General features: G+C 41.3%; 1 protein-coding gene across 1 annotated transcript in view; it reads left to right on the forward strand.

The window, feature by feature from the left end:
• The window catches only part of plxnd1 (plexin D1), a 212,713-nt gene that overhangs the window by 112,599 nt on the left and 87,967 nt on the right, over positions 1-12,147 (forward strand). Inside the window, exon 14 of the mRNA XM_060931569.1 lies at positions 7,572-7,677. Coding sequence (XP_060787552.1) covers positions 7,572-7,677 — 106 coding nt within the window. The remainder of the gene's footprint in view (positions 1-7,571; positions 7,678-12,147) is intronic.

Consider the following 12,147-nt stretch of genomic DNA (forward strand, 5'->3'; position numbering starts at 1 on the left):
CTCGGTTGTTAGCCTGTGCTACTTGCGCTCGATAACACTGGCTTGACCGTCAGCGTTGGCCTTTGAGAAGGCCTAGGGTGATAAATTTTTGTCCCTCCTACTATAAATCAAAATCTGATTGGTTAAATGATCTGTCACTTCCTACATAAACATACACTATCATGGCCTTCTGTCCCGACAATGAAGTCCTAACCAATGAGTGAGCAGCTCGAAACTCTTCTCAGCCTAGTGACAACAAACAAAAATAATCTCATTGGATAACTCGATTTTAATATTTTCAGGACAGTAACCCTTTCATTTCTGAAGCAAATTTGATAGAAAATGAGGCCAAATTAAAATTAGAATAGAATAATAAAGAAATAAAATATAACGGGTGGCACGGTGGTGTAATGGTTGGCGCTGTCGCCTCACAGCAAGAAGGTCCGGGTTCGAGCCCCGTGGCCGACGAGGGCCTTTCTGTGCGGAGTTTGCATGTTCTCCCCGTGTCCGCGTGGGTTTCCTCCGGGTGCTCCGGTTTCCCCCACAGTCCAAAGACATGCAGGTTAGGTTAACTGGTGACTCTAAATTGACCGTAGGTGTGAATGTGAGTGTGAATGGTTGTCTGTGTCTATGTGTCAGCCCTGTGATGACCTGGCGACTTGTCCAGGTTGTACCCTGCCTTTCGCCTGTAGTCAGCTGGGATAGGCTCCAGCTTGCCTGCGACCCTGTAGAACAGGATAAAGCGGCTAGAGATAATGAGATGATGAGATAAAATATAACATTTGAAATGCTGATATGTTTGGGCCTTCTCTGAAGGTCTAGAAGGCTCTGACGGTTCCCCTCTGGGGTAATCGCCGCCACTGTCGCGGGTCAGTTGTGTCTAATTTCTTGCGGTGAATCTAGTCACCCCAGCTAAGTGTTGATAGCAAATTGTCATGATGGGACCTTTATCATGCAGCTAGTTATGAGTTTGTGATTGCTGGGGGAAATAAATGGACATATACAGTACATGACAACATGATTATTTTTCCAGAATCTTATTTATAAAGCTCACGGATCTTGAATGTAATCTAGTGTTATACATTAGCAAAGTCAGTCTGTTTTGCTCTCTGCATATCCTAGCTTGTTAGGACACTGGGCTCTTGGGTTAGGAATTGAAACTCGGTTCCAAATTAGAACCAAATCCAAAATGCCAAGTACTGGGTATCAGTAAAAAAAAAAAAAAGTAATTTCAGTTCTGCTTATCGGTTCCTACAGGAGATAAGCCTTCATGACCGTAAACAAAGGCTACATATCTGCAAGGACATCCATAGCTATCTGCCAGGACTTGTCTACATGACTATGCTATGCTATGAGCTAGCATGCATGCCTGTCTAAACATTTGACCCCTCCTTTTTTTTTCTTTCTTTTTTTTTTACCATTTTGGAATCAAAACATGGAATCAGTAAGAACCAGAATCGATAAGCAGAATCAGATTCGCTAAAATACAGACAATACACAGCCCTACTCCGAGTGTGGGTTCAGTCATTATTCAGCATTTCTGGAGCAGAAAGGGTTAAAAGAACATTAAGAGCCCAACGGTAGCCAAATGGATTTAAACAAATGACCTTCTGATCAAGAGACGAGAACTGTACTAACTGCTACTAATTTCACTGACTAGTGCATCTCAAAAAAAAACAACAACCCTAGAATATCATTAAAAAGGTCAATATTTTCCATCACTTATTTAAGACAGGGAAAATGTAATATATTCTAGCCTCATTACATGTAAACTAAAATGTTGCAAGCATTTTTCTATTTTAATTTTGATAATTATGGCCAAAAGTGTAAAAAAAAATCCCAAAATATGAGAATATTTAATTTAGAGTTTGAGTAAAACAGTATAAATACTGTGTATCTCTCAGTCTAGTTCAGTACACTCAACCACAATCATGGGGAAGACTACTGACTTGACAGTTGTTCAGAAGATGATCATCACCCTCCACAAGGAGGGTAAGACACAGCAGGTCATTACTGAAAAGGTTGGCTGGAAAAGGTGCACAAGCAACAGGGATGACTGCAGCCTTGGGAGGATTGTCAAAAAAAGTGAATTCAAGGACTTGGGAGAGCTTCACAAGGAGTGGACTGAGGCTGGTGTCAGTGCATCAAGAGTCACCACACATAGATGTCTTCAGGAAAGGGGCTACAACTGTCATGTTCCTAATATCAAGCCAGTCCTGAACCAGAGACAACGTCAAAAGCATCTTACCTGGGCTAAGGAGAGAAAGAACTGGACTGTTGCTCAGTGGTCCAAAGTCCTCTTTACAGATGAAACTAGATTTTGCATTTCATTTAGAAATCAAGGCCCTAGATACTGGAGGAAGAGTGGAGAGGCACAGAATCCAAAGTGTTTGAAGTCCAGTGTGAAGTTTCCACCATTTGTGATGATTTGGTGTGCCATGTCATCTGCTCGTGTTGGTCCACTGTGTTTTATCAAGTCCAAAGTCAACGCAACCGTCTACCAGGAGATTTTAGAGCACTTCATGCTTCCATCTAATGACAGGTTTTATCCATCCATCCATCCATCCATCCATCCATTATCTATAGCTGCTTATCCTGTCCTACAGGGTCACAGGCAAGCTGGAGCCTATCCCAGCTGACTATGGGCGAAAGACAGGGTACACCCTGGACAAGTCGCCAGGTCATCACAGGGCTGACACATAGACACAGACAACCATTCACACTCACATTCACACCTACGGTCAATTTAGAGTCACCAGTCAACCTAACCTGCATGTCTTTGGACTGTGGGGGAAACCGGAGCACCCGGTGGAAACCCACGCGGACACTGGGAGAACATGGAAACTCCACACAGAAAGGCCCTTGCTGGCCGCTGGGCTCAAACCCAGGACCTTCTTGCTGTGAGGCGACAGTGCTAACCACTACATCACTGTGCCGCCCGACAGGTTTTATGAAAATGCCAATTTCCTTTTCCAGCACTATTTAGCACCTGCCCACAGTGCCAAAACTACTACCAAATGGTTTGCTGACCATGATATTGCTGTGCTTGATTGGCCAGACAACTCGCCTGACCTGAACCCCATAGAGAATCTATGTGGTATTGTCAAGAGGAAGATGAGAAACACCCGACCCAAAAATACAGATGAGCTGAAGGCTGCTGTCAAAGCAACCTGGGCTTCAATAAACACCTCAGCAGTGTCACAGGCTGATCGCCTCCATGCCACGCTGCACTGATGCAGTAATGCGTGGTAAAGGAGCCTGAACCAAGTATTGAGTGAACATATGAAATGAATATACTTTTCAGAAGTTGGACATTTCTGTACTGTAAATCCTTTTCAGATCGATCTTAGGAAATATTCGAATAATTTGAGATACTGGATTTCTGATTTTCATGAGCTATAAGCCATAGTCATCAAAATTAAAACAAAAGAGGCTTGAAATTTTTCACTTTGCGTGTAATGAATATAGAATATATGAAAGTTTACCTTTTTGAATTCAATTACGAAAAAAGAACTTTTTCATGATATTCTATTTATTTATTTATTTTTTTAGATGCACTAGTATATAACTGATTTCCAGCTTTAGACAGTGGATCGTGCATATGACATTGTTGATTCTTTTAGTCCTCAATGTAAATTATGAGTGATTTGATTTGTTCAGGACGCCTAAAGAAGCCCAGACATAGCTTTACATAATGCGATCGAGCTTGTGAGACAAAAAGATCAAGTCTGAGCATTAAACAAAAAAGTTTGTACTGTGAACCGAGCCTAATTCTGCAAATCACAGGAGGGAAACACACTGTAGAAAAAGGATAAATGAGGCAGCACTAACCTCTCTGTCATCCCGTCACTCTGACATCTCGTCTCAAAGGCCCAAGCTATTTAGACTCTCAGATTTCACTGCACTGATGAGGTCACAGCAAAAGCAGCCTTGTGACTGGTGACCAGTTTACTCAGAATGATCCCAGTGGACATTCCCATGTCTGTATAAATAATACACACTCACAGGGTGACTCTCTCACACACGCGCGCACGCCTTTCACTGATATCAATATTAATGCAGCTGATTAGTGTGTGTGTGTGTGTGTGGCGGGGGTGCAGCTTTCTGTCAATCAGTGGCATGTAGTTGCTATTTGGCACCTGACTAAATAAGACACCAATGCACACCTGTGTGTGTGTGTGTGTGCGTGTGTGAGTGCGTGCTTGTATCTAACAATAGTCATGGTACTCTAGTGGATTACTGAATTACACTGCTATTCACCTACATGCAGCTGTGTAAATGTTGCGCGCACACACACGGTTAACTCAGTGCTTGCTCATTGCATTGGGGCCTAATGTCATTAAATCTTAATTAGTCTCAATTTCAGGGTGTTAAAACAAATAGCCATGTCTCTCTTCTTTGACTGTCCCATGTGTGTATGCACTCAGGGCACAATATCCAAAACACAATCAAGGTTTTTTTTTCCTCCATGTTTTTTTGTGAGCACTACTGTTAGTCAGTTTCACTCAACATACATCTGTACAACTACACACACACACACACACACACGTATAAGACTTTCTTGGATTCTTCCAGAATGAAAATGTTGGTGTGTAATAAATTTGTGAGCGAGAAGTTTTTTTTGTTTTGTTTTGTTTTTTTAAAGAAATTGAAAAAAATAGTAACAATAAGGGGGCGGCACGGTGGTGTAGTGGTTAGCGCTGTCGCCTCACGGCAAGAAGGTCCTGGGTTCGAGCCCTGGGGCTGGCGAGGGCCTTTCTGTGTGGAGTTTGCATGTTCTCCCCGTGTCCGTGTGGGTTTCCTCCGGGTGCTCCGGTTTCCCCCACAGTCCAAAGACATGCAGGTTAGGTTAACTGGTGACTCTAAATTGAGCGTAGGTGTGAATGTGAGTGTGAATGGTTGTCTGTGTCTATGTGTCAGCCCTGTGATGACCTGGCGACTTGTCCAGGGTGTACCCCGCCTTTCGCCCGTAGTCAGCTGGGATAGGCTCCAGCTTGCCTGCGACCCTGTAGAAGGATAAAGCGGCTAGAGATAATGAGATGAGATGAGTAACAATAAGGTGTGAGTCCAATCCTTTACTGAAGTACAGAAACCAATACTAGTGTAGAATATTTAACAATTATTCCATGAAATCGAGTCGTACATGAGCTGATGGTAAGCCGTGTACGACGAGATTGAGTGGAATAACTGTTTTATTCTATCCACATTCACTGGATTTTAAGAAACTGAGCATTTTTATTTTTATCTTTTTGGAAATTCGATCAATAAAAACTTCATACAAAATGTCCGACAAAATCATTTCTGCTTAGAATGTAAACAAACCAGCAAAATGACAGGAGCAATTTGTGAATAATGCAATAATAATAATTCTTGAAAAAATTTTAAAAACGATACGTTCTTCCCATCAAATACTTTTATTCCGTATTTTGTTGCTTTCTTTTTTTGTATTTTCTGGGGTTTTGTTTTCGAGTAGAGTTTTTATTTCGTCCTCGGTTGGTTCAGCAGCACGCTCCGCCATTTTCTTCTTCTTCTTCAGGGTTTTTTGGCAGTTGGCAAGCCAACTTAAAGGTGCATTACCACCACCGACTGGGCTGGAGTGTGGAACTGGAGATGCTGGGGGGGACCTATATTCTTTTAGCCATTTCTATTTCTTTTAAATACTTGAGTGATATCTCTGTCTTGATGCACTCTGCCATTTTGTTTTCTCTACTCACGGTATATGAGCTGATATCCTAGTAGTAGAGTAGCTAATCAGAGCACGTGATTGCTCATATCCAGTGAATGTGGATAGAATAAAACACATAATATCCGTCATCAAAATATTCCCATGCAGGGATTGGCTAAGGATGGCTCACGTGACATAAAATAGTTCCCCCATTGATCAAGCAATGTATCTCGTGACATCAAAAATTAAAAAAAAAAAATGGATATGGTGTGAGTCAGTCATGGTATATCCATGGAGCCTCGCAGTGCATGGGTTTATTTGATTATTAGATCATATTATATGATTAAATTGGCATTTATCACACCATATGATATGCATAATAAAATACATGTCTAATTTGGAATTTAATTTGAAAAGTGAACTAAATTTCTAGCTACAAATGCTAGATATACTGAAGAAATAAACAGAACGGAAGACGTTTTTATTTGGAAATGTCACACATATGCAGTACATGTCCAAACAGTTGACCACATATCTATTAAGCCAGCGTAAGGCTCAATTCAGGCAATGTTGGAGAAACCAACAAGAGTTTTTTTTAGTAGAGTTTGAAAGTATCCAGGCGCCATGGTGGTATAGTGGTTACCACTGTCGCCTCACAGCAAGAAGGTCCTGGGTTCGAGCCTAGCGGCCGGCGAGGGCCTTTCTGTGTAGAGTTTGTGTGTTCTCCCCGTGGGTTTCCTCCGGGTGCTCCGGTTTCCCCCAAAGACATGCAGGTTAGGTTAACTGGTGACTCTAAATTGACCGTAGGTGTGAATGTGAGTGTGAATGGTTGTCTGTGTCTATGTGTCAGCCCTGTGATGACCTGGTGACTTGTCCAGGGTGTACCCCACCTTTCGCCCGTAGTCAGCTGGGATAGGCTCCAGCTTGCCTGCGACCCTGAACAGGATAAGTGGTTACGGATAACAGATGGATGGATAACAAAAAAACACTTTTGAAAATGACCTACCCTAGCTTATCTCTGTCACTTGTGCACATCTTCAAATTGTCAACATAGTGCAATACCAACGTCCGTAGTGGAGGAAGTATGGCACCGTGTGACACTGTGTCCCTAACTGAATAAACAAATGAATTGTTGTCTCAAATCGCATCCTTAAATCGCACACACAATAAAAAAACAATGTGCACCTTTGCATGTTGTGTAAATCAAATGGTGCTCACCCTCCAACAATCCATTTTAATTCCATCTTGTAATGCGACAAAACAGGACAAACACCCAGGGGGATGAATACTTTTGCAAGGCACTGTAGGTCATGCAGGTCACATGATTTCAGTGATTTTGGTGTACTTTAGCACAGACACTTGCCCTAGAGCTGCTTTACAGCAAGAAATTCTTCCAGCACTAAAAATCACCTTCTGTTAGCAAACACTTCATAAAGAGCGCAACAGCTTCCAAATCGCTCACTGACTCATCAGGGAGGAAATAAAGATGAAGCAGTTTGTTTCCTCACTCATTCCTATCCAGCCTTTTGCAAACACCTTGACTGTTACTGCTGGTGTTGAAAAGATTTTTCATGCCGCTTTAGGTATATTACGCTCCTGCGAACACACAGGGAGAATATAACAGCAGGTTTAAATTAGTGGTACAGTTGTACTTTGGAAGCAAAGTACAACTGATGATTGAGTGCAGGACCTCAGTGTGGTTTGTGGAGGATATTTAAGAGTTCAGGGTGAGCTCTTATCCACCCCAGTGCTAACGTTACTCTTTTCCCAACTGAAACCTCAGGTCTGCTCTCGTAATGTGTGTTTCTGTATTTTCAAAATGAGCTTTAGGTCGGGTTGGTTTACACTTGTATTAGATCTTCAGGTGTGAGGGGGGGAATGTCTTCTGTCCAGTGTTTTAGCGTGTGTTTTTAATGTTGTGCTTCAGGTTGGTGTGTGTGACAGGAGCCTCAGTATACAAAGTGAAAAAAAAGGTGGAAGTCAAAGTGAGTGAAAATGCTCTGGGTTATTCGCAAGAAGCCTTCTCTTATGTGGTAAGTACTTTCTATATGTCTCTCTCTCTCTCTCTCTCTCTCTCTCTCTCTCTCTATCTATCTATCTATCTCTTTCTCTATCTCTAGTATCTCTGTATCTCTTTGATCACTATCTAGTCTCTCTGTCTCTTTTTATCTCTCTCTCTCTCGATCTCTCCCTCTCGATCTGTAGTCTCTCTCTATCTCTAGTGTCTCTATATCTCTCTGTCTCTAGTCTCTCTATATCTTTTTTATCACTCTGTCCAGCTCTAGTCTCTCTATATCTTTTTATCCCTCTCTTGATCTCTAGTCTCTCTCTTTTATCTCTAGCTTTCTCTTATCTCTATCTCTAGTCTCTCTATATCTCTTTTATTTCTCTCTATCTCTAGTCTCTCTATATCTCTCTTATCTCTCTCAATCTCTCGTCTCTCTATATCTCTTTTTATCTCTATCTCTAGTCTCTCTATATCTCTTTTTATCACTCTCTCCAGCTCTAGTTTCTCTATATCTCTTTTTATCTCTCTCTATCTCGAGTCTCTCTACGTCTCTTTTTATCTCTATCTCTAGTCTCTCTATATCTCTTTTTATCTCTCTATTGCAAGTCTCTCTCTCTCTCTCTCTCTCTCTCTATATATATATATATATATATATATATATATATATATATATACTAGTAGATAGATAGATAGATAGATAGATAGATAGATAGATAGATAGATAGATAGATAGATAGATAGATAGACTCTTTCTATGTCTTTTCATGTCTCTCAGTATCTACTCTGTATCTCTCTTTTTATCTCTATCTCTAGTCTCTCACTGTCTCTTTTATCGCTATCGTCTCTCTATATCACTTATCTCTCTCTCTGTCTCTAGTCTCTTTATATCTCTTTATATATATACTCTTTCTATCTCTTTTCATGGCTCTCTCAGTATCTACTCTGTATCTCTCTTTTTATCTCTCTCTGTCTATCTCTATTCTTTGTCTCTTTTTGTCATCCCCCCCCCCCCCCCCCCCCCCCCCCCAGTGTCTCTCTCCATGTCATCATCACACTTTGTTGTTCTTCTCCACTTCCTCTCATCCATGTCCTGGGCCTTGGCAAACTTGTTCCATCTCTCTCTCTCTCTCTCTCTCTCCGCCTGTCTGTCTCTCTGCATGTGTTTAGCACAGTGTGTGAGAGGCTCCAGTGTGTGTTGAATGCTAACAGATGCTGATTATATTCAGGCATGCTGGCATGTTGGAATCATCGTCCAACAAACGAAATCAGTTCTCACCATTGCGTGTGTGTGTGTGAGAGAGAGATGGAGGCAGTGACACACAGACCTCTCCACAGATCTCCCTCTCTAAGCACTTTTGTCATTCAATAAACCTAGCCAGCAAAAACAAGGACCTCGAACCTCTTCTCTCCACATGAAAAAGTTCCCATGTAACCTGTGGAATTTCCCTGACTGCATGAATAACACTGATTCCAGATCAGTCCCTTTGTTCCACTCTTGATCAGCGTGGGCTGAACTTACCTGATCTGAGATCAGTTCAGTTGGAACGTGTTGGTCAGAGGGAATTTCTCTGGCATTGTTGTGTTGAAACGTCTCGACTTTTCAAATGTGGGCTGGTGGCTAAAGTGAGTCATGTTGTGTTTCCCTTTATGAACTCGCTGGCGGTGCAGGAAGCTTGTGTGTGAGTGTGTGAGCTTGTGTATTACTGTATGTTTGATAGCAAAACACATGATTACCTAATGTAAACTCATGATTAGCCCATCTTGTGATTATGCTCATTTTGAAAAGTAAAGCATATGTTTAGAGACAATGGAGAGAGAGAGAGAGAGAGAGAGAGAGAGCACAAAACACACACACACACACATACTCAAAAGAAAAAAAAAAGGATGTGAGCCTCTAAACCTCCTTCCTCAAATTTTTAACGCTCAAATGAAGCTCAGGAAACATCTGCCTTTCCAACTCCACTCTCTCTCTCTCTCTCTCTCTCTGTTTCATATGTTTTACATATTCCATTTGTTTTTATATCCCTGACTTGACCTGTGCTTTCATATTCAAACACAAATACACAAAGACAAAAAGTCTACAAAGTCCCCCACTTGTACCCCCAAGTCCTTGACGCCATACAAACTCCCTCTCACAGGAAGTGACGACATTTGTCTATTTGGGTGTCCTTTATGTTTGTTTGTCTGAATAGGGCCTCTTGAAAGAGTGTGTTGTTGAGCTGACTCTTTGTGTGTGTGTATGTTATATTTGTACATCTGTACCCTTGGCATGAGCTCTCTACGCCACATTGACTTTGAGCGACAGACCAGACCTGCAGGTCTGCTCAAGATCTATCCTTTCTTTATTTGATTAAAGTGATGCCTTCAGACACGCACGTACACACTCACACAGACACTCGGACACACACGGGCACACACGTCTCCTTTGCAGGATCATTCTATGAGCGTTCGAAATGATCATATCGTTGACTTTAAGGATTATTCCAGGGTGTTTCAACCTTTCAGTCTTTACTCGCCATATGTGTAAGGTGTCGGACCACCGCTGAGCAGATGTAATTTGGGTGGTGGAGCATTCTCAGCACAGCAGTGACACTGACGCTGTAGTAGCAGCGTTGCTGGATTTATTAAACACCTCAGTATCACTGACAGTGAAACACCGCCCTGATAATATCTGCTCAGCGGTGGTCTTAGGATGCTCCCTGTTCACTGGTGTACGAAGTACAGAGCTGACAAACTGTCCATATGAACATATGGGTTACAGTCAGTACACACAGTACCAGTCAAAAGTTTGGACACACATACTCATTCATGAATTTTTCTGTATTTGGACTATTTTCTACACTGTAGAACAACACATCAAAACTACAAAATAACATCTGGAACATATATATATGTTATTTACCAGCTGGGAGGTCCGTATTGTGAAATACCATGACCGAGGTCTTGAAAGTACTGAGCGAGGCCCTCTGGGCCGAGGTCAGTATTCAAGGCCGAGGTCATGGTATTTCACCATACGGACCGACCTTAAGCTGGTAAATAATATATTTATTGTTTTCTTTACCAAATTCTAACAGAAAACGAGAGCGCCCGAAAGGGAAAACCGAGCCGAGCCGCCATTTTGAATCCTCATGCACAGCTGTAATGCAAATGGCTTCCTCCTCGGTATACAAGTGCACTTCCATGGCAGGAAAAAAAAACGACATTTTGCCGTCTATGTAGTCCCCTATTTATACAAAATTGAGTCATTCAGGATTCAGCCATGTTTTTGCTCGGCGTTAGCAACAGTTACAGGTTTTTAGCTTTCTCCTGAAATGATTTCTTTTATTTCTTCTTCCTCAGGGTAGTAAAACTCGCTTTCACTGTGAAGACTGTCGTTATCGCTATCCATGATGTAAAATTAATGCTATTCTCCTGAGAAATGTTGGCAAAAATTTATAAAATTTGATAAAAATCTTATAAATAAATCTTATAAAAAAAGATAAATGTTGACAAAAATTGTTACTATGTTTGTTGTTGTTGTGAACGAGCCAGAGGTCCATAACTGGGGTCCGTACCGTAGGATACGGACCCACTCGCCAGCCAATCAGAGCGCAGGATTTGATGAAAACCGTGCCGCAAAAAAATAAATGGAATTATGTGGTAAACATAAAAAGGGTTAAACAAAATATGTTTCATATTTTAGATTCTTCAAATTAGCCAATGTTTAACTTGATGACGCTTTACACACTACTGGCGTTATCTTAACCAGCTTTATTTCATGAGGTAGTCACCTGGAATGCTTTTCAATTAACAGGTGCCTCGTCAAAAGATAATTAGTGCAATTTCTGTTCCACACCACAACTCTAGTAATCCATATTATGTCAAGAAGCACTCAACTAAGTAAAGAGAAACGACATCCATCATTATTTTAAAACATGAAGTGACTTTTAATGAATAAAAATAGAAAAAAATCTACTGAATTAGAAGGGATGTCCAAACTTTTGACTGGTACTGTGAACTGTAGTATGAGCAATAACAAACAATAATGTGAGAAAGAGCGCACTCAATCAATCAATCAGTCACAAGTAGCCTACTAATTGGGGACACTAGCTATACAGTGTCTTGCAAAAGTATTCATCCCCCTTGGTGTTTGTCCTGTTTGGTCGCATTACAAGCTGGAATTAAAATGGATTGTTGGAGGGTTAGCACCATCTGATTTACACAACATGCCTACAGCTTTAAAGGTGAAAATTGTTGTTTTATTGTGACACAAACAATAATTTAGATGAAAAAAAAACAGAAATCTGGAGTGTGCATAGGTATTCACCCCCCAAAGTCAATACTTTGTAGAGCCACCTTTTGCTGCAATTACAGCTGCAAGTCTCTATTAGCTTAGCACATCTAGCCACTGGGGTTTTTGCCCATTCCTCAAGGCAAACTGCTCCAACTCCTTCAAGTTACCGTAGATGGGTTGCATTGGTGTACAGCAATCTTCAAGTTATGCCACAGATTCTCA

Source organism: Neoarius graeffei, chromosome 10 (genome assembly GCF_027579695.1).
Source record: "Neoarius graeffei isolate fNeoGra1 chromosome 10, fNeoGra1.pri, whole genome shotgun sequence".
Classification (NCBI taxonomy): Eukaryota; Metazoa; Chordata; class Actinopteri; order Siluriformes; family Ariidae; genus Neoarius; species Neoarius graeffei.